This window comes from Oryctolagus cuniculus, chromosome 10 (genome assembly GCF_051225735.1).
Source record: "Oryctolagus cuniculus isolate XC-2025 breed Fujian yellow rabbit chromosome 10, ASM5122573v1, whole genome shotgun sequence".
NCBI classification, from domain to species: domain Eukaryota; kingdom Metazoa; phylum Chordata; class Mammalia; order Lagomorpha; family Leporidae; genus Oryctolagus; species Oryctolagus cuniculus.
The window spans coordinates 109,538,088-109,560,930 of NC_142876.1; the positions used below are offsets into that span (position 1 = coordinate 109,538,088).

The 22,843-nt window shown below is 48.6% G+C and overlaps 1 protein-coding gene across 2 annotated transcripts in view; it reads right to left on the reverse strand.

Annotated features, from left to right (window-relative positions):
- WDR48 (WD repeat domain 48) overlaps nucleotides 1–22,843 on the reverse strand; it is a 45,427-nt gene that overhangs the window by 6,501 nt on the left and 16,083 nt on the right. For both annotated transcript variants that reach the window (XM_008260280.5, XM_051852658.3), the window contains exons 3-16: nucleotides 22,558–22,636; nucleotides 21,407–21,489; nucleotides 21,160–21,289; nucleotides 18,810–18,898; nucleotides 18,372–18,473; nucleotides 14,925–15,149; nucleotides 12,373–12,447; nucleotides 11,619–11,721; nucleotides 10,880–10,977; nucleotides 4,628–4,735; nucleotides 4,291–4,387; nucleotides 3,481–3,576; nucleotides 1,046–1,151; nucleotides 125–212 (exon numbers count right to left, since the gene is read on the reverse strand). In XM_008260280.5, coding sequence (XP_008258502.2) covers nucleotides 125–212; nucleotides 1,046–1,151; nucleotides 3,481–3,576; nucleotides 4,291–4,387; nucleotides 4,628–4,735; nucleotides 10,880–10,977; nucleotides 11,619–11,721; nucleotides 12,373–12,447; nucleotides 14,925–15,149; nucleotides 18,372–18,473; nucleotides 18,810–18,898; nucleotides 21,160–21,289; nucleotides 21,407–21,489; nucleotides 22,558–22,636 — 1,479 coding nt within the window. The remainder of the gene's footprint in view (nucleotides 1–124; nucleotides 213–1,045; nucleotides 1,152–3,480; nucleotides 3,577–4,290; nucleotides 4,388–4,627; nucleotides 4,736–10,879; nucleotides 10,978–11,618; nucleotides 11,722–12,372; nucleotides 12,448–14,924; nucleotides 15,150–18,371; nucleotides 18,474–18,809; nucleotides 18,899–21,159; nucleotides 21,290–21,406; nucleotides 21,490–22,557; nucleotides 22,637–22,843) is intronic.

Genomic DNA, 22,843 nt, shown 5'->3' on the forward strand with positions numbered 1-22,843 from the left:
CAGTCTAGCTTTTATTAAAGTTCAAGATAACACTGTCTAAAGCACTTCTTCATTTCATGATTTGGAAAAAAATAAATAAATAAATAAAACCCAGCAGGGGAAGGTGGGCGGGGAGGCCACTTACGTCCACAGTGATGTCAATTACCCATTGCGGCACTGTCTCATTGAGCAGCATGGACTCAGTCTCGCCCCCGGAGTCTCGGCAGAGCAGCCTACACACAACAGCAGGGAGTGAGTGACACAGCACACGACAAAACCACTGTCCACACCCCCTGTGGGAGGGGATGGCAGAGCACACTGGAGAGCACCCCAGCGGAGAGTGGGGGACACACTGTGTAACCAGGCGCAGTGACTGGCTCGGCAACCATGGCGGCCTGCGCACTGAGCCCCGGGGTGACGACGGGGGCCCGCGGGTGCGCCAGGCGCCGAGGTGCGGTCCCCCGCCGGGGCTGCAGAGCACAGCGCGGGCCTGCGTGTGCAGCGGGGACCAGCGCGGGCCTGCTAGCACTCTCAGGAAACCATAAATGAAGCAAATCTATGCTCAAGAGCAAGAAAAGCCTTTTTCTTCCTCTGGCACCTACGGAAGACAAGGGCCTTGCTGGCCACCTGGAGGCGAGCCGGGTCAGGCCTTCCCTGTGGCCCCTAGCAAGGGCTGCTGGCCACCACCCATGGGGCCAGTGCGGCCGCAACAGTTCCCATCCCGCCTGCGGGAGGTGCCCCACTGGGACGCTCTGAAGCTGCTCGGGGACTTCCGGAGCTGTCAGCCGCTCCTGACCCCGGCAAAGCGAGAGGAGGTGAGTTTCCTGCAGAAGCCACCCGGGAGCTGCCTAGAGACGGGGCATCACCTCACAGAACGCGGGGGCTGCTCCTCTGCAGAGAGTGCTCCACCAGCCTCAGCCACTGACCTCTGACCCGCACTGGAAACTCCCAGGGCCCCACCAGGCCTGGGAGCGCATCCCAGTCCACCTCCAACGCCCTTCTGGGGCAGTCCTCCATGGCAACCGGGGTGCTTTCTCCGGCAGGGCCACCGGCCTCTGCCCCATACCTGAAGAGCGTGCGGCCTCCAGCTTCGCCAAAGATGACGGGCGTGTGGGGGGGCACCTGGAAGTAGCCGTTGCCCTTCTGCACTCGGTTCTCCTGCTCCCCGTTGACTAGGAAGAGAGGCAGGTGCAGTCAGTACCAGAGTTAGCGCTACAGACACAGGCTCTGAACATCACACCCTGCGAGGTGCTGGAAGGCCATCAGGGTTAGAAAGGAATGTGGAAAGAAAAAAAAATAAGAGTAAAATTCTTGAAAATGAGAAAAATGGGCAACTTGGGGGTATCCCAGAGACAAATGACTGTCTACCGGTGGATTTTATAAAAGAAGGGACTTCCGTTTCAGATACAAAAACGTCACCAGCTCCTGCAGCCACAACACAGCCTATTCATACACGATGATCTAGTGTTTTTTTGTAGCATATACCCAGCTCAGAAAACTTTCTTGAGAGGGACAGAAAAACTTTTATAGCATCTCCAACTCGTAACACAGGTCTTAGTGAAAAACAAAATTCTCAAAAGAGGCCCTGTCACTTTTATTGTTCTCTGATTTCATTTCTACTCTGCTTTGTCATCTTTTCACCCAAGTGCACTTACCCAAGACTCCAGTCTCAACCCATTCACGCAGTCCTCCCTAACCAAGGCGGAAGCAATTTCTTTTTTTTTTTTTTTTTTTTTTTTTTTTTTGACAGGCAGAGTGGACAGTGAGAGAGAGACAGAGAGAAAGGTCTTCCTTTTGCCGTTGGTTCACCCTCCAATGGCCGCCGCGGCTGGCGCGCTGCGGCCGGCGCACCGCACTGATCTGATGGCAGGAGCCAGGTACTTATCCTGGTCTCCCATGGGGTGCAGGGCCCAAGCACTTGGGCCATCCTCCACTGCACTCCCGGGCCACAGCAGAGAGCTGGCCTGGAAGAGGGGCAACCAGGACAGAATCCGGAGCCCCGACTGGGACTAGAACCCGGTGTGCTGGCGCCATAGGCGGAGGATTAGCCTAGTGAGCCGCGGCGCCGGCCGGAAGCAATTTCAATCCCGAAATCCAACAGCTCCTCTGGACCTTCTCACACAGCAGCCAACACTTCCCTCTCATCTCCAGGTGCTTTCTGCCCTACCAGAACAGCAGCCCCTGAAGAACAGGGTCCACGCCCAGTGGTCGTCAGTATCTCGCCTGCAACTTGCTAGGGGCTCTGACTACACCAGCTGCCCATCACGCACAAGCCACCTCCGGAGCACCCACTGAGCAGGGCGCAGGTGCAGACCACCAGACAGGTGGCGCATGCACTGACTTGGGCTCTGGACAGGGATGCAGGGTCTCGTGACTTCCTCCTCACTCTCTCCACTCACAGCCTGGATCCAAGGGGCATCACTGTACCACTGTTTTTTGATTACCGAGCCCTGATTATTAATTTTGGGCCTCTGACGGCATCCTGCCTTACCGGAAATGAACTGCCTCCAGCTACACAACCGATAAGCAGCACAGCCCACACCAGAACCTGCTTCTCTTGACCCTGTGTGGAGGCCCTTCCATCCGTTTCTCTGGGTCACAGTCCTCTGTACAATTCTCTCAGGGAGGGAAGTGAGCCAGCCGATACAAAAGGAAAACCAGCAGGAAAAAGCTCGGTGCCCCATCTCGGCCAGGGACATCAGGGGACTTGTTTTCAGGAAGTCATCAGGAGAGAGTCCAGTCCACAACCGCTAGGGATGACTCTGTCAGCCAGAACCACGCCCCTGCCAGGAGCTACTCGCCACGGCAGCTCACTCCTGGTGGTCAGCAGGGGAGGCCCCGAGGTGGGTGCAGCAACTCCACTGGCTTTAGGTGACCAGGGACATGTGGAGCTCTGAATCCCTTCTTCCCCCTCCTTCAGACACACATACTCCAATCCTGTCCTCTGGGGCCCAGAGAACGTGACTGCGCTGCCTGGGGCACACACGCACCTTCCCAGTGTCCTCAGTGACACTCGGCCCTGACACTTTCACTCATTGACCCGACACTTGTGAGATGGGATTCGATCTCTTGGAAATACCTGACACTGGAAGCAGGGAGATCACCGGACTAGGTAAGGCCACTATTTCAGACCGACTGCAGTATGGCCACGCCACAGCAATCCTGGCTTTCTGGTGCACCTGACTACCTAGCTGTGGGGCACACCCAGACAGCCACAGACACTCTAAGGGACACATCTGGAGCAGGCCTGCTGAGGTGCCCAGTTTTAAGACAAAGGCTGTGCGCGTGCGCGTGCGCGTGTGGGGGGTTTATTTTGTCTGCTCTCTTGCAGTCTCAGAATCAGGTGAGATGCTATGGATGCTCTTACTTGCAGATGTGGAAGGGAGGACGATGAAATGGACATGTCATACATACATATTATGTCACACGTTAGCGAACAATTTAAGTATATTTTAGTTCTAATTTTTAATTAATTAATTATGTGAACAGAAAAACACTGACCGTGGTTGACTTCATTTTCTTCTTCATCCATTGGATTCACATGAGTTCTAGGCCAATATTCTAGGAGTGCTTGGAGTAAAAGGCCTCCTAAGTTCACTGCGAAAGAAGTTGATTAGGAAAAAAATGGAAAACATAGTTTTAAATAAAAATTATAAATAAAACTAAAGTATTCTGGTGTTAAATCCTTAACCCACTCCGCTATGGGACACCTGCACTGTAAGCTTGGTTTAACCCACAAAGTGAGTCCCACCATTCCTTCAAACCAAAAGGTGCCGGCATTGTGGCATAACGGGCTAAGCCACCGCCTGCCATGCTGGTATCCCATACAGGCGCCAGCTGAGTCCTGGCTGCTCTGCGCCCAGCCCAGTTCCCTGCTAATATGCCTGGGAAAACAGCAGGAGATGGCCCACGTCCCTGGGTCCCTGCACCCACATGGGAGACCTGGATGAAGCTCCTGGCTCCTGGCTTCCACCCGGCCTAGCCCTGGAGGCCATTTGGGGAGTAAATCAGCAGATAAAAGATCTCTCTCTATATATAACTCTGTCTTCCAAATAAATACATATTTAAAAAAAAGCAAAACAAAACCCAAGAATCACATCATCTTTAAAGAGGTATTTCCACAGAAAGCCACTAAGACTGTATTTGTACACATCAGGTATGTCTACATGCTACATTCTTAGAGGAATGTGACCAGGGATCGCACAGGTGGAAGAGAAGGGATTCTCACGACTAAAAACTAAACAACTAAAAACAACACAGACCGAGCTTCCCTCTCAGAAGGGGAGGAGCGGGGAGGACGCTCAGACTCACGTTTTGGGTCTGACCCGTCAGGGCTGCTGAAGCCAGCATCTTTTGCAGAAACCCAGGCAGCAAAGCAGTCACTCTCATCCAGGGTGATCGTCAACATCTGGCGCAAGAGAAACCATTAGCAGCCACATTCCCTGGCAACCCGCTCTCCCAGTGAGTCCCTAAACCTTTACTTGACTGAAGTGCTAGGCCACAGATGCTGCAACCAAGTGTGTTTTGTGTGACGCAAAGCAGCTACAGCGTAGCTTACTGAGGTGTCAGCCGCGTCCTCTAAGTATTAACAGGAACAGAGTTTTCTTTCACACCTCCACATTCACACAAACGCTGATGGATAACTTACCCCTGTTTTCAAGTCTACCGAGAACCAATTTGGCACATAGACCATTTTAAATCTTTTCTTAATTTCATCTTCAAAATCCACTTTGCCAAGATCTTCAACCTTACATGCCTATACATCAAGGAGAAAGCACAGTGGTCAATACTAAGTGGTGAACTGATCTGGTTCTGCAATTCAAAATTTTCACACATTTTTACATTTGTCTAAATGAATAGAGTCTAAAATACGTTTCAAAAGGAATGTGGCACATCATTCTTTTTTTTTTTAATTTAAACCATCTGCCTTGTTTTTTAGATTTATTTTTTATCTATTTGAAAGACAGAGTTAGAGAGAAGACAGAGAGAAAGAGAGAGAGAGAGAGAGAGAGAGAGAGAATATCTTCCATCCACTGGTTCAATCCCCAAATAGCCAGAAGAATTGGTCTGGGCCAGGCTGAAGGCAGGATCCTGGAGCTTCTTTCAGATCTCCCACACAGGTGTGGGGCCCAAGGACTTGGGCTGTCCTCTGCTGCTTTCCCAGGCATGCTAGCAGGGAGCTGGACTGGAAGTGGAGCAGCCGCGTCTTGAACCAGTAACCATATGGTATGTCAGCACTGCAGGCGGAGACTTAACCTGCTACACCCCAATACCGACCCAAAACATCTGTCTTTAAATAACTATCTGCTAGTACTAAAATTTCAAATTAAAAAAAAAATTCTCATTATTTAATTTTCCTGATCTGATTTAACATGCCACCATACTCATCTGGAAGCAATGTCAAATGAAACTCTAAAGTATGCAAAAAACAAAAACAACCCAAAACTCCAAGCAGCAAATAAGTTACTAACTTCTTACTTTAAGAGAAGTGAGAGGTTACCCTCAGATAATGGTTGGAAACAGGCAGAAATATCTAGTTTTCTCATTTTCTACGTTTTCTCCTGACCATTATAATTCTTCCTCATTCCTTCTCTCGTTTCCTAAGTGTGTGTGCCCTCCCAGAGCATGTCCTGAACTTCCTCCGGCACCATGTGGTATTTCCACGCACCGCACACTTCAACTCTGAACCACATCATGTAATGCACAATGCCCCACTATAGCCTCATCTTTTTTTTTTTTTTTTTTTTTTTTTTTTTTTTTTTTTTTGACAGGCAGAGTGGACAGTGAGAGAGAGAGACAGAGAGAGAAAGGTCTTCCTTTGCCGTTGGTTCACCCTCCAATGGCCGCCGCTGCAGCCGGCGCACCGCGCTGATCCTGGCAGGAGCCAGGAGCCAGGTGCTTTTCCTGGTCTCCCATGGGGTGCAGGGCCCAAGCACCTGGGCCATCCTCCACTGCACTCCCTGGCCATAGCAGAGAGCTGGCCTGGAAGAGGGGCAACCGGGACAGAATCCGGCGCCCCAACCGGGACTAGAACCCGGTGTGCCGGCGCCGCAAGGTGGAGGATTAGCCTATTGAGCCACGGCGCCGGCTCGCCTCATCTTTTTTTTTTTTAAGATTCATTTATTTATTTGAAAGGCAGAGTTACAAAGAGGCGGAAGCAAAGGCACAGAGAGAGAGAGAGAGGTCTTCTATCCACTGGTTCAGTCCTCAAGTGGCCACAATGGCCAGCGCTGGGCCAATCTGAAGCCAGGAGCCAGGAGCTTCTTTTGGGTCTCCCACACAAGTGCAGGGTGCACTTGGGCCATCTTCCACTGCTTTCCAAGACCATAGCAGAGAGCTGGATCAGAAGTGGAGCAGCCAGGTCTCGAACCAGCGCCCATATGGGATGCCGGCACTGCAGCTGGGACTTTACCAGCTATGCGCTGGTCCCCTACAGCCTCATTTTAACAGCTCTTCCTCAGCTCATTTCATCAGCCTTTTTTTTTTCCCCACATAAGATTTATTTATTAGAAAGGCAAAGTGACAGAGAGGGAGAGAGATCTTCCATCTGCGGGTTCACTCCTCAAATGCCTGCAACAGCCAGGGCCGGCACTCACTGAAGCTGGGGGCCCAGAACTCCAGCCACGCCTCTCCCGTGGGTGGCACTGTGTCCCAGGTGCACCGGTCAGAAGCTGGACTGGAAGGGCAGAGCGGACAGACTCGCCCAGGCACTCTGACACGGGATGCGGGCATTGCTGCAGCAGCCTAACCTGCCGTGCCACGAGGCCCATCCCAGTCATCTGCTCAAAGGGAGACTCCTTATTCCCTCCCCAGTGCCACATGGAGACCATTATTCTCTGTTCCCATAAAAACTCCCACCTGGGGCTGGTGCTGTGGCGTAGCAGGCTAAGCCTCTGTCTGTGGTGCTGGCATCCCACATGGGTACCAGTTCATGCCCCAGCTGATCCTCTTCCAATCCAGCTCTCTGTTGATGGTCTGGGAGAGCAGTGGAGGAAGGCTCAAGTGCTTGGGCTCCTGTACCTACGTGGGAGACCTGGAGGAAGCTCCTGGCTCCCAGCTTTGGATCGGCCGAGTCTGGGTTGTTGCAGCCATTTGGGAGTGAACCAGAGGATGGAGGACCTCTCTCTCTGCCTGCAACTCTGCCTCTCAAATAAGTAAACCTTTAAATAAAACCCAAACACTCCTGTTTTTTGAGGTCCACGTCATTTAGCTGCAGGACACCCTCCTTCCTGCCATCTGGTGTCTCTGCACTCACTCTCTTCATGTAGCAGAGGTCTGAGTCCTGCTAAGCGGCCAGTGGTCCATCTCAGGTTCTTGCTTTCCTCCCAGACAATGTCAACATCCACATCCACACAGATGACAACAGACACGTTGCTCTCTTCACCCACTGTAACTACATACTCTTAGCCTTCGACTGGATCGTTAAGTCGCCTGGGACTTCTTCTGTTTCCAAGGTTGTCCTCCACACATCTGTCAAGTGTCTCCTCTCCCCCTGCCTTCCACTTTGTCCCCCGTGCCATGCCCCTAGCACACGACTCTGACTCCTCAAAAAAGTGAGAGCAGCCTTGTCGGCATCCCCTTCACCTTCTCCTACCAGTCTTCCTGGCCCCAGAGAAAAAGCTGTCCTTTCTCGGAACCCTGCACCATGATGTACCCTCTCACGTGTCTGCTGGCTTCCAGCTAAAAGCAGTGAAATATGCTCGCATTTTTTCCATCTTAGAAATATTCAGGGGAGGTCAATCTGAGCAGTGGTTAGGATGCTCTAGGAATACCCACACCCCAAATCAAGTTCCAGCTCTGCTCTGAGTGCAGCTTCCTGCCAATGCGCTCTGGGAGGCAGCAGGCGATGCCCCAAGCAGCTGAGTCCCTGCCGCCCGTGAGAGAGCCACACTGAGTTCCAGCTCCTGGCTTTGACCTGGCAGCTGTATGGCATTTGGGAAATGAACCAGAAGATGGAAGTCTATTTTTCTAAGTGCCTCTCAAATAAATAATAATTTTTTAAAAAAAGTATTCAAACACCAAAACCATACCAAACCAAAACCAAACCCCCCTTGGCCATCTTATCCCTAGATCTTCTCCTGCCCCTATAAAGTCAAATTTCTTCACAGATCATCTCCACTCAAAATCTCCATTCCTTCACTGCCTAACTGCCACTCAACCCACTCCATCTGACTGTTGCCCACAGAACTTTCCAGAAGCCTGCTCTCTTCACTGTAAGATCCACATGTGCAGTCCATCCATGTCCTAAACGAGTGCAGCAGGCTGATGTCACTAACTACCAGCTCCTTTCTAAAACACTCAATTAGTTCTGGAGCTACCATCAGCCTTTGTTCTGTTACCACCCTATCAATTTAAAAAAGAACATTTTACTTATTTGAAAAGCAGAGTGACAGAGAGAAGGGAAAGAGAGAGAGAGACTGAGTTCTCCCCGCTGGTTCACTCCCCATCCGGTTGCAATGGCAGGGGCTGAGCCAGGGCGAAGCCTGAGGCCAGGAACTCCAGCTGGAACTCCCACACGTGTGGGAAGGGCCCAAGTACTTGGACCATCTTCCGCTACTTTCCCAGCTGCATTAGAGGGAGCTGGATCAGAAGCAGAGCAGCCAGGACTTGAACCAGTAGTCTACGATGGGATGCCAGTGTCCCAAGCCATGGCTTAACCACTGTGCCACAATGCCAGCCTCCTTTTTCAGACCTCTGTGGCTTCCTCTTTGTCCCACATCCATGAGGAGTAACAACTGCTTTCTTCTCTTCTCAGCCTATATACGTCCCTTGGAGACTCCTGACACTTCCCATGACACCAACACTACTACTACAATTAAACCTACTACAATTAAACTTCCCACACAACAACTAGGGGGTTCTGCCATGAAACCAAACTCACTAAGCACCTGTCTCCTAATGGATTTCCACACAGCTGTGGCCCAGGGAGGAAAAGTGGTGGGGTCAGGCCAAGGTTCCTAGTCAGAGACAGCTCTCTTTTCCCCAGTAAGAGACTTGCTTAATTTACTCTGTAGATCATGAAGTCAACTTAAGTGAATTTCTCTTCCTTATAACCAGGAGCGTAACGACAACACAGGGTCTTCTCAGTTCTTCATTTGTAATATGCCCAACGTCTGCTCCTTTCTCTAGATCCTCACATTATTATGCTTAAGACCACGGTCACCCAGCTTCCACTTTCTCATCACACAACACTACGACTGCACTGACCACAGGCTTCTCCTGCTCTAACATTATCGAAGATTCTTCAGGAAGTACCCAAGAAAGGCCAAGGCGGGGTCCTGCAACATCACACTCTTTGGGAAATGACCTAAAAGGCATGTTCCATCCTGATACCCCCGCAGCTCCCTGACATTACTCTCATCTCCAAACACAAAACCGCTCACCGTGGACTAATTAAACGTACCCCTTCGCTCTTCTGGGCCTTCATCATTCACTCCTTCCTGAAATGCCCACCCGCTGGACGCCTGCATGCCCTGGCTCACTGATGTCTCCACCATGCGGCTCTCCTGACTCCCCAAGTTAAGGAACCACCCTTGGCCATGCGCCATCCTGTGATCTGCTCTCACATTCTGTTCTTCTCCCTCCTACCAGAAGGCTCCATGCTACAGACTTTGCCATCAGTCATGATCCTCATGACAGTCACTCAGTCCAGGAAATATTTGGACAAATGGATAACCAATAACTACACTAAAAAGGGACATTTATCAAAATTATAAAAGCAGACCTGTGGCCCGGAAAGGCAGTGGAGGATGGCCCAAGTACTTGGGCCCTGTACCCACATGGGAGACCAGGAGGAAGCACCCAGATCCTGGCTTCAGATTGGCGCAGCGCACTGGCCATAGCGGCCATTTAGGGGGTGAACCAACAGAAAAGGAAGACCTTTCTCTCTGTCTCTCTCTCTAACTCTGCCTGTCAAAAAAAAAATTTATAAAAGCAAACTAACTTCAATCTGCTTAGAGTTTCTTCAGTGCTTTTTTGAATATGGTTGATTGAATAGCTTAACACATCCCAACTGTGCCAGAGAACCATCCTCATAACAACGAGAGCTATAAATAGTGCTTACAGTGGTCGCTGGAAATCCAAGACTCCAATACTCCTACTCTAGTGGTTCTCAATGATTTTGTGCCCTTCTTTGTCCTTCTTCCCTGCAAACATCTGGCGATGCCTGGATGTCACAGCGTGGAGGGAAGGAAGCACCTGTCACCAGCACCGAGTGGGAAGGGGCTGGGGATGCTGCTCAGTGGCTGCAGTGCACAGGACAACTGTCCCACTCCCCACGGCCAAGGAACTACCCAGGCTTCATAAATACCACTGCTGAAAGCGTGAGACATTCTGACGTAGTTAAGGTAAGGCAGACTATAAGAGTTTGTAATAGAATAACCAGAGAAAAGATTTTATTTAAACAATTTAGGTGATTAAAATGATGAGCTGTGGGGTGGGCACTGTGATGCCGGGCTAGCTGCAGACTGAACTGGGGTGCCTGGGATCAAGGCCCGTACCCGCTTTCCATCCAGCGCCCTGTTAACATGCCTGGGAGGCGAGAGAGGATGGTCCAGGTACTTGGGTTCCCACCACCCACCTGGGAGATCTGGGTGGAGTTCCTGACTCTTGGCTTTGCCCTGGCCTAGCCTCAGCTGCTATAGACATTTGGAGAGTGAACCAGAAAAATGCATCTCTCTCTCTCTCTCTCTCTCTCTCTCTCTCTCCCTGTCACCCTACCTTTCAAATAATTAACTAAATAGACCTTTAAATAAAAAAAAAAGTCTGTGGCTCTATCTAACATTCACATAATAAAGTATTACCAAAATAAGATATGACAATTAAATCTTTATCTATTATCTTCATTATCATAGTACAAAATGAAAAACAAAGAACATGCCCTAATTAAAAAGGCACTCACCTTCAATACATCCCAGTATGCCACATTATTATTTGTATCTTTGGTTAATATATGTCTCTTATCATTAAGAATGTGGCACTGAATAATACTGGCACCCCCTACAGGAAAAATAAAAACACAATTAGCACAATGATCCTTCTGCATTTAAAGTCATGGTGTGCTACCTGGCCTGCACAGGATCACACCCGTCAGAAGGGAAAACCCGAAGACTGCACAACTAACCCAAGGCGCGTCACTTTCGCTTTCCTCTTCCTTCTTTTTGCAGGCTCCTGAATGGATTCTATGCTAATGATGCCTACACAGACACCTCAACTAGGGAGGAAGGTGGATGCAAGATTCTAATCCCAAGCTAGGATATCAAACACAGCCTGGCTTTTTGTTTTGTTTTTTTGCCACAACCAGCTGTAGCGTGTAGAACTTAAAGACCACATCTGTCCTTTCCTGGCTATGCCAAAAAACAACATGAAGACCTTCTATAAAGTCGCTGTTGGCTTTACCATGGCTATTCTGACACTGGGCAAAAAACAAGACAAAAAACCTAACTCAAGAAAGCCCATTTTAAAGTGCCCAAGCACCTAAAGTCACTAAATATTTTAAAATAACTTTTTTCTTGTACTAAAATAAATACATGATTAGCCTTTAGTTTACATCTAAATTATATTAAAAGAAATCTTCATTCCTGTTGTTCTGTTAGTAACAATAAACTCCAATCAAAGTACACTACTTCTAATTTCCTTACCTTTAATAACCTGGTCAGGCTGCGTGCAAAGGGGCGTTATAGGGTTTGTGCAGTCATTGTCGTAATCTCCTGATGCTCTGAAATTATGGATTCCTTTCAACGTCTAAAGGAACAAAATTTGTTATTTAGTTGGTTTTGCTCTTCAAGTTTTGCCAGCTTGCTTAAAGGGGCAGGAAATATAAAGTTAAAGAAAAGACAAACAAGAAAACTTACAACTACTGTAGCAACCAAAAATCATTCAGTCGCAGCATAATTATTTACTACGATTTAGAGAGCAGTCAACCTGCTTGTAAACAGGGATAAACACAAGCAGTTCCTCCTTTATTATCCAGAAAGAATCAGGCAAACAAGAAAACTCAAATCTTCTTTCACTGAGATAAAAATTAATGGTGCTTTGCATAGGTTCCCTCTTTATCCGCGATTTCTGTCCCTGGTGTTCACGCTATGAAGAAAAGGGAACGGAACCCGGGAGCCCAGTCTTCCCCCTCCCCGTAGGGTTAGGAGAGGCAGGAGTCCTGAAGGGCTCTCCCACTCCCGCTATTTCCTGCGGCAACAGTGCCCCAGGGAAGCACACCAGGCGTGCATCCCGGCCCCTGAAGTGGAGACTGGTGATTGCATCATAAGTTTAGTAGGCTCATAGCTCCCTCCCAGGGACTGTCAGGTTTTGGCCACTGCTCAGAAGCCTGCTGGGCACTTGCTCCCGGTGCCTGGCAGCAGCACGACTCACCATACAGGTACTGAGAGGCTCACTCACCCACTTGTTCACTGTAGACTTAGTTGTCGCCACCCAGATGGCAGGGGCGGGGTCGGCTGACCTATCGAGCTCCATCTGAAAGCAAAGCACAGCGCATGGCTCTGGGGACGGGCATCTCCGAACAGCCAGGCGTGGCCAGGCAGCATCCGGTAGCCAGCCCTTCATTCACCAACTGTGTGCTGACTGCCAGGGCTGCCCCGAAGGACAGGAGAGTCTCTCTGCTAAAGGAATTCCCAGTCCCATCAAAGTGTAATCGACGTGATTCTCCCCAAAATCAGCAGCTCAAAGTTTTAAGTGTGGCTTGTTTGAGGGGCCTTAATGGATACAGTCAAAAGGATGGGAGACTTCCTGTAATTTATTGTTTTTGCCACCCCAGTTTTTGTTCTTTCTTAATAAAAGAAAACACACTTCTGTTTTCTTTGGAAATGTTCGTAGTAAAAACATACTAAATGCGTAACTACACAGCAAACATGAAAAGTGTCCCACGTGGGAACAGGCTAGTGTAGAGCTGGTTTATTTCTTTTTTTTTACCTTCTGTATATTTAAAGTACTGTACATACAACATGTTTACTGCACACATGGGATCACTCTACATTAACCCAGTTTTCCTCCTCACCAGGCAACTGCAGGCTCGAATGGTGGGAACAGGACTGGATTCTTAGCTAGCCGTTTAAACTGACGTTCCCCGTGACGCATGGTGAGGTCTGGGCCCAGCGCTCCTAGTCTTTTCTCCACAGCCAGGAGATCCTGGGAGCTGCAGGACTCACGACACGGAATCTTTGTCCTCCACGCACGTCCCTCCTGTCAGCCTGAGGCCGCCTGCACACTGAATTCACAGAACTGCTAATTCAGCTTCCACTCCCTGTGTCTCTGCGGGACTGCTGGTTTGGCCCACGAAGGAAGCCGTCTGCGTCACAGAGCTGCACCTGGCCAGCGCTGAGGGCGGAGAGCACAGCGCGCTCTCCGCTGTCTTGCTTGACCTCCACTCTCTGTCGGCCCATCCTTGCTGACTGAGGCCGGGGTTTCACGTGTCACACACTCTCACAGGAGATGAGTATTTATAGCTGTTTCTTGCTTTCCTTGATTGGAGATCATTTCTTAGAAAAGGGGGTAGAGACCTCTTTATGTCTACTTTTTAAACTTAGAAACTTCCTATTGTTGCTTTTATTTTATTTTATTTTATTTTTTTGACAGGCAGAGTGGACAGTAAGAGAGAGAGACAGAGAGAAAGGTCTTCCTTTGCCATTGGTTCACCCTCCAATGGCCGCCGCGGCCAGCGCGCTGCAGCCAGCGTACCGCGCTGATCCGATGGCAGGAGCCAGGTGCTTCTCCTGGTCTCCCATGGGGTGCAGGGCCCAAGTACTTGGGCCATCCTCCACTGCACTCCCGGGCCACAGCAGAGAGCTGGCCTGGCAGAGGGGCAACCGGGACAGAATCCGGCGCCCCAACCGGGACTAGAACCCGGTGTGCCGGCGCCGCAAGCTTTTTTTTTTTTTAAGATTTATTTATTTGAAAGGCAGAGTTACTGGAGATGGGGGTGGGGGTGGGTGAGAGAAAGTGAGAGAGCTCTTCGACTCTCCAAATGGCTGCAACAGCTGGGGCTGGGCCAGGCCAGGAACAACTTCTGGGTCTCCCACGTGGGTATGGATACAGGGGCCTAAGCACTTGGGCTATCCTCTAATGCTTTCCCAGGTGCATTAGCAGGGAGCTGGATCAGAAGTGAGGCAGCTGGGACTCAAACTGGCACCCACACAGAATGTTGGCGTTGCAGGTGGAAGCTTAACCCACTATGCCATGACACCAGCCCCTGCCTACTGTTTTAACGTGCTGTTCTGTGATTATCAGTGAGGTGGAGCATCTTGTCATGGCGAGTGGCCAGTTTTTAGTTTGGCTTCACTTTTAATACGAGTCTTGTAAAGACTTCCTCGAAGATCCTTATCACTGCAGACTCTGATCACCAGAACTCTTCCACCTCCTCACTCCGGAGACCAGGGACATGGAGGGGACTTCAAAAAGTTCACGGAAAATACACATTACCAAAATATTCTGCAAAAATCATACAACTTTTCTGCACCAAAATAAACTATCTTGTAATTGCATTGTTCCATGAACTTTCTGAAATACTTGCGTATTTCCCAGATCTCCCTGCATTTTGCTGTCTGCTCACAGACAACCTTAGCTTCTCGTATTCCTCTTCCTAAGGCCAGGTTGGCAAAGTCAAGCAAGCGCAGGCCCAAGTGAGAGACAGTCTCAGGACGATTCCCCAAGGGGAGAGCTGTGCACCTCTCAGGGGCCTGAGTCGTTCCAATCACCGCTGCAAGACACTTACAAACCTGTTTCCAACAAACACAAGCAAAACCCAAAGCCGCCCAGCACTGAACCTCGAGTGCCCGGGATTGACACTCTTCCTTATCCCGCCAAGCTACACCCGCAGTGAGATGAGCCGCTCTGTGAGACTCCCCTGGGGGACGCAGGCTTCCACACAGCTTGTGTCTGGCTAACACCCGTGACAATGTTAATAGCACAGCTAAGATGATGACACGATGACCCACCTTGAGAACTGGTGCTTTTTCTTCACAAATTAGCACACGAATGTCAGGGTTTCTCAGGTCCGTACAGTAAATCTTCCTGTCCCTTCCCCCAGAATACACGTGTGTGAAGGCATCGTTGACCTGCAGGGCCCAGACGCCTTCATCGTGGACTCGGTACGTGGCGATGCATCTCTGCTGGCCGAGGGACCACAGGCGAATCGTTCCGTCGGAGCTCCCGGAGAGGCACTGCGGACAAAGGTGAGTTTAGAAGCCTGCCAAGGACCTGCCTACCCGCACATGCACCTGGCTTCTCCCCTGACCCCATGCTGTCTCACACACCTAAACAGCCCATACTCCTGCCTCTGATGACAGCCTTCTGACCAGAACACACCACACACGGAAATGAACAAAGGTAACAACGCATGCTCATGTGGAGTGGGGGGCACCTGGCGAAACTACCTTTGTCCTCTCTAGACCTGCTGCTGATCAGTAGATCTGCAGGCAAGTTCCGTTCAGATTAGCCATCGGTGAGGGACCTGATGCTGTCTACACTAGGCCTGCAGTTCTTGCAGCGTACTCCCAACAGTATCAGCCTCCCGAGAACTTATTAAAAAGTGAATTCTTGGGGCAGGCGCTTGCTGCGGCAAATGTTAAGAGCTCGCTTGGGACACCTGCGTCCTGTATCAGGGGGCTTGGGTTCGAGTCCCAGCTCCACTTCCAAGTCCGGCTTCCTGTTAACGTGTATTCTGATCTCTTGGGAGTCTCTTCGCGCCTACTTAGACTCAGAAGCAAGATCTAGTGCCAGGCTTACACTCCCTCTCTGTGACTCTGCGTACTTCCCACAGGAACTTCCAGGGAATTAATATTAGCAACTCTGACAAGGTCTGAAGGCTCAGGACACTCAGCTACACGGAATTTGCGGGCACACAAATTCAGGCTGGGCACACGGAGTCGGACAGAAATAGGTGGAATTAAGCCAGCCTACATCCGTGCTCCGTGTGCTCTGTGTGCTCAAACCAGCTCCCCTGGGGACTTGCAGAAGAGGACAGGCACTTCATTTTCCCGGGAGAAAGGAAGGCCCTGGGGCTGGGCCTGTGGCTCACTGGGTAAGCTGCTGCTTTGGATGCCTGCATTCTCGATTCAAATGCCTGGGCTTGAGGTCCCGGCTCTGCTCCAGATTCCAGCTTGTTGATAAGGTGCACCCAGGGTGGGGGCTGGGGGTGCAGCAGGTGATGGCTCTGGCACCCATGTGGGAGACCCCAAATGAGTGGCAGCCTAGCCCTGGCTACTGTGGACACAGAGATGTCTTGTCCATCAACATCGAATGTTGGCCAACTTCTTTATGCGCGTGCTAGCACGGTGAGAGGCTTTCCTGTTTCACAGGCACTCTGGTGTCTGCTGACCGGTGGGCACTGGATGAACATGAAGATGCTCATTAGGAGGTGGCCCTGAAACTAGACGCAACAGCCCCAGGGGCCTGGCTGGATCACACGCAGAATGACAGATTCTGCAGCCGGGAGCAGGTTCTCTGGCTTTTCTCCAGGGACGATGGGAAGTGCCAGCGTTCTGGGGCTGGGTGGCCGTCAAGCCACAGGAGCGCATGCAGGACGGTCACTCACACACAATCTCAACTGCCCAAAGAGCGCAGTCAAGGGGACAAGGCAAGTCAGGGCAAGAAGTGGCCAGATGCTCGGAGACTCTCAGACCCAAAAGCTGGATTCAGCAGGACTTGTGTTACCAGAAAAACACTGTAATCCACAGGATGTGACGAAACCCGGAGCAGGGGGGCAGGGTCCCAGCTCCTCACATAAGTGACTGCCTGAGCACAGGGATGGCTCTGCCCCAACAACACTGCTAACAGACCTCCCGGGCGGAGCTCCCCTGGGCAGGACCTCAGGCAGGCAGACTGGGTAAATGAGGATCCTCCCCTGCAGGAGGGAAGTGAGGCAACACGCAGATGTTCCTGGGAACCACTGGCTTACGGCATCTAAGGGGTCTTCGAAAAGTCACGGAAAATGTGTAATATCCAAAAGTCTACGCCACCCAGGACCCTACACTGCGAGCCTGTAGAGCAATTCTGAGGATGCAAGAACTCGAGTGTCCTCCGCACCGCTCCCCGGATGGGTAGTATGGTAGTTGCTTTGTTAATGAATTCACTACTGTAAATATGCCGCACTGTTTACGTTTACATTTAGAGGAGGGGGAGGAGAGGAACAAAGCATGGGGTGCAGTAGACAAGAGGAGCCCTAGGACATCTGCCAGGCCCACAGCCACTTTCTGGAAACCATGGAGACCGTGTGACGCAGCCCAGCGCTGGACAAAGGGAACTTAACAGGCCTGGACAACCGTCTCAAGGACAGTCTTGCAGCTACACGGCACAACAGCGAGGGGCTCACCGAGCACGCTGGGCCTCTCAGACTCACACGATGCTGCTACACAGAACTCAAGAATACCACAAAATGCCCTGGCTTCCAGCAAGGACATGCTCCTAAGTACACGCTCACTGACCACACATCCCATGATGGATCACGATCCCCACTTGGCGGCCGAGCAAACTCAAGACGAGTCTTCTCAACACCAAGATCCGTCCCCGTCTCCCAAGACCCCTCTTCTCCCATTTCTCAAAGGTGACCCCCTGCCCTCAGCTGGTGTATCACTTTCCTCTCAGCTCTGACGCAGGCTTCCCTGGTTCACGTAGGAGACGCTGTCTACGGTCGTCATTCCCACAGGAGTGACACAGACCGACGGCATTTCCTGCCTCGTCACCTGTCCCCTCATCCTCCTCTCGCCCCATCACAAAGCAGCCCGGCTCTCCCTGAGCTGACCACTGCCCTGTGGGGAAGCCACAGCTTGGGGGGGGGGGGCAGCGGTGCACGGTACAGGGACGTCACACCATAAACCGCTGCTCAGGTCTTCTGGATTTCTGTGATTGACGCTGGTGACAACTGACTTTCCCACGGCTACAGAGCAAACAGAACTGTCATCTACAGTTCACTTATTACATGGCCAACAGAGCTGACGTTCAAACATTACCAACACGTTTTTCTTTGAAATACTGACTCTAAGTATTATGTTAGAAAACTGAAACCTACAGACTGTATCTACATAGGCCATTGACAAAATCTAACCTGAAGTCAGACACCTTGTGAAGAAATTTTTTCTCTTAATAAGCTGGCGGAAGAACAATCAATACCGAAGCTTCCTCTGCTTCACACAGGAAATGTTTTTAGTTATTTTTGCTACCATGTACCTTAACTGCACATGCATACTTGAATTAGAACAATTCTTTAGTTTGCCTTTATTGAAAAATGATGCAAACAGTTTTAAATGTGGAATATTACACGTGCAATTTAGCATTTTAAATAATTGAAATTAGACTACAATTTGTAGTTGTATGGTTTTTGGTTTACATCAACCCAGACAATAGTAGACGAAGTGAGGACATTTCTGACGAGGTCATTAGCTTACCTGTGTGCCATCTCTGTTCAACAGCAATGCTTTCACATTATCCGTGTGCCCTTTGAGCTTCATGAGTTTTGCACATGTCCTGGGATCCCACACCCTTAAAACCTGCGAATGTTAACAGCATGTTACACAAACTGAATACACTCGTGATCAAAATTTAGTAACAGACGACTGTCACAAATCAAATGACACTCATTCAATCTGGATAAGGAAATACTACTCTGCCAATGGACACCACTGAAGGCTCCAACCTTAGGGAGCCTCTGTGACGTCCATAATGTACAGCATCCCCGCCACCTCCCATCACTAGCCACACAGTAGTTACAGAGATACAACAAAAACTCCTTCAGCACCCTCTGGGCACCACTGTATATGTACACACACACAAAGCTATTTTGGCTTCTTGGCTTGCAAGCGCTCACTCTCTGCGGCCCCCCTTACCTTCTCAGTGGACCCTGATACGATGATGGTTCCCAGCTGATTCATGGCCAGGCTATAAATGGAATCTTTGTTCCCGCTTAAAGAAGAAGCTATTGAGACAAACAGAGCTAAATGTTAACAAAATCATCAGTTTAGTTTTTAGTAATTACTTAGCAGAAATTGCAAATTTAACTATTCAATTTAGAAAATCTATATGAAATTCTAAGGAAAAGAAATCCACCCACATGGAGGTAATTCTAAACAGCATCATTAGCAACATTTACCTCTTTTCCAGACTACAGTATACACACGTGCTCAGTAAGTATCTGCTAAATTGAATTGCATTGTTATTTTAAAACTATCCACATAAGTAATGTATTTTTTTTTTTTTTTTTGGACAGGCAGAGTGGACAGTGAGAGACAGAGACAGAGAGAAAGGTCTTCCTTTGCCATTGGTTCACCCCGCAATGGCCGCCGCGGCCAGTGTGCTGCGGCCAGCGCATCGCGTTGATCCGATGGCAGGAGTCAGGTGCTTCTCCTGGTCTCCCATGGAGTGCAGGGCCCAAGCACTTGGGCCATCCTCCACTGCACTCCCTGGCCACAGCAGAGAGCTGGCCTGGAAGAGGGGCAACCGGGACAGAATCCGGTGCCCCGACCAGGACTAGAACCCGGTGTGCTGGCGCCACAAGGCAGAGGATTAGCCTAGTGAGCTGCAGCACCGGCAGTAATGCATTTTCAAAGATGTACATATGCCCATCAATATAAAGAAGTCCAATCTACTGTTCAAGAAAACATAAATCATATCAAAAATACCATTTTCACGTAGCAAATCAAATACAAAACCAGGCTGATAACTTAATTCTGAAAGAACACAGTCAAGTAGCCCTCTCACACATTACTCACGAGAGAAGAAATTTGGTCCAACCACTTGGGAAGGAAATCAGGGAGTGAATATGGCAAGAATCAAGTTCCTACCCACTGCATCACCAAAGTGCAAGAAGTAACATACAACTGTTGAAATCTTTACTTAGCACAGAGTTGGTCCTCTGTATATAAACTAAAAATGAACCATAATGAAAAATGGGATGGGAGAGGGAATAGGAGGTGGGACAGGAGTCAGGGTGGGAGGAATGGTATGGGGCAACCAATCACTATAGTCCTAAAGTTGTACCTATAAAAATGCATTCATTACATAAAAGTTTGTTTGTTTGTTTGTTTTTTTTAAAAAGAGAAATCAGCAGGTGCAAGCAGCTCCATGGAACCCAGAAGCCAGGACTGAGGGCTCCGAGGCACACAGATACTTGCTTCTTGCAGGGCACCAAGCACATCAAGGTCTTCTCCTCACTGCCTCTCCGGCCTCAGGCCTTGTGCTCAGCAGCCTGTGGAAGTACTATGCTGCATTTAGGACTTCAGGATTCATGGGAAACGCACAGTATCTTTTAATTCCACTTTCCCAAAAACTTTTTAACTAAAACATTAACGTCATTGACATTAAAAATATTGCTAAGCATTTCTTTGAGTCTTATTGATCCTAATTTTATTCTTATCAGCTTTTAATACTTTAAAATTCACAGCATGAAACAGTAAGAAACAAAATTGTAAACTGTTGCAAGTGAAGGTTTTTGTATAATTTACCTTATAATAAATTGCATGTCTGCAAAAAAAAAAAAAAAAAACAACGATTTTCAAGGAAAAAACAAAGAAGTTGCATAGCAAACTGTCTATGTGATATGGTCCTAATCTTACAATAAGTAAATATAAACAAGAACATTGACGAGTTACAAATTAGGAGTTAATACATGTAAAGTGTTTAGAAAAACGCCTGCTTATATTAAGCACTTATGTATAAGCTTACTTATGTAAGGCTTAGCTATTAATACTGTTTTTATAATCATGAAAAAATGTGTGTGTGATATCCTCTTTAAACAATTCTAAGCAAGGTGTATCTAGAAGAGACTCTATCCGCTACGCCTGGTCCCTGACCTTGCGACACGAGTGCTTTTCTCTGGGTTCTGTTCCCGCCTTGTCAGGGTCTGAGGCAGGTCTCAGATCTAGAGTCAGGGCCTAGTGATGGCTCATGAGAACCCCAGCACGGACTAGATGATGAGACAGTATATAGCCCCGACTCTAGCTAGGGAGCTAAGACATGCACATGTACAAAAAACAGCCAGGTTATATCCGGAAAAGTCACCATTTTCAGACTACAGTGAGGAACCATCTCCTTGCTGTTCAATCATCCTCTTGGGGACTAGAATGGTATAGACAGATGCACTCTCAAAATACAAACCACCGTCTCGATACAAAACCATTAAAGCTATTTTATAAAGTACTCCTTATTTATGCCAACTTGGATCTCTTTCAAACACCTTACTTGTGACAGTGTTATTTGAGGCAGTCAACGCTGTTAGAGTATTCACATCCCAAAGGAATATTTGTCTGTCCAACCCAGCCGAGGCTACCAGTTCTTTATCCTTGGCGTATGCTAAGGCCTTCACATAATCCTGTAACAGAACAGACACACTATGATCTACTCGAAAGCTCACTAGGATAAGAGCCACACAAAGTACAAAGATCCCAGTGCCACAGTAAAGACACCAACAGCCATGATAGTGTTTTACCTTATGTGTCCTCAATGTTGACATGCAAAAGCCCTTATGTGCATTCCATACTTTTACTGTTGTGTCAGAAGAAGCAGATATTACTAGAAGAGGCAAAGAATGAACAAGCCCTTTAGAATATGACTTATAACAAACTATCTTAAAACAACATAAAAAATAACATTATTCTAAATTAATATTCACACATACCTGCAAGTTCTTTCTAGAACCTACTGCATATTGCCTCCAATCTTAAAAAAAATATTTATCTATTTTAATCTTATTTGAAAAGCAGAAGAGAGAGCTGTCTTCAATGTGTGGGTTCACTCCCCCAGATGCCCACAACAGCTGGGCTGGGCCAGGCTGAGCAAGGAGCTTGAAATTCCTCCTAGGTCTCCCACATATATGGCTTGAGCCACCATGTGCTGCCTTCCCAGGATGGACACTGGCAGGGAGCTGGATTGAAATCAGAGCCGGGACTTGAACCAGGCACTCCAATATGGGATGCAGAGTCCCAAACAGCATCTTAACCTCTGCACTAAATGCCTATCCCCAGGTGTTTTTTTTTTTTTAATAGGCAGGACAAATATTTATAATATTCCAGTTGAAGGTTCAACCAATTTGAGAAAAATTTCTCTAATTCAGCCTGCAAACCAAGAAATAGATCTTACCAAGACAAGAACAAAAAGAGGTACTAATATGGCTAAAATAACATATTATGGTATGAGTATACCTATACACAGTTCAAATGCAGGAAAACTAATGTATGGTGTTCAGACAAGAGAGCAGTTCCTTTGGGGCTGGGTTAACGTTGAAAACATGGCACAAGGAGGCTTCAGGCAACATTGTTTAATTCAGGCATCACTTTGTAAAACTCGTATTAACTGTAACCTAAAGAGGTGTGTACTTCTCTGTATGTATGTTATACTTCACTTTTAAAAAGCTTATACAGAAAAAATGGGAAAAGCTTACAAAACATGAAAAATACGCAAGCACTTCAAAAAGTTCATGGAAACATGGAATTAACAGGTCAATGTATCTTGGTGTAAAACAAACTTGAAATGCCTGCACAGTTTTTCCAAAATACACATTTTCCATAAACTTTCTAAAACCCTGTATACCAAACTGAATCAAAAACTCCCGGAGGCCAGCTAAGCCCAGGACACACTTACACGTCTTCCCGTTGCAGCAGAGCACGATGTCGTTGACCCAGTCTGTATGATGCTCCATGGACGCTATATACGGATCTTGCTGAAATGACACACCATAAACACACACATTAGAGAATGAAGTACACTACGAACCGGAGGAGCACTGAGGATCTAGTTAATGCGACACACCGCTCTAAGATCTTCAAACTGACAAATGAATTCAGAGCAGAATTTCACCGAGCAGCAGTGATAACTCCAGCTAACAGATGTAAACAGTTGTGTATCAGCGCAGGTTTAGGGTTAACGC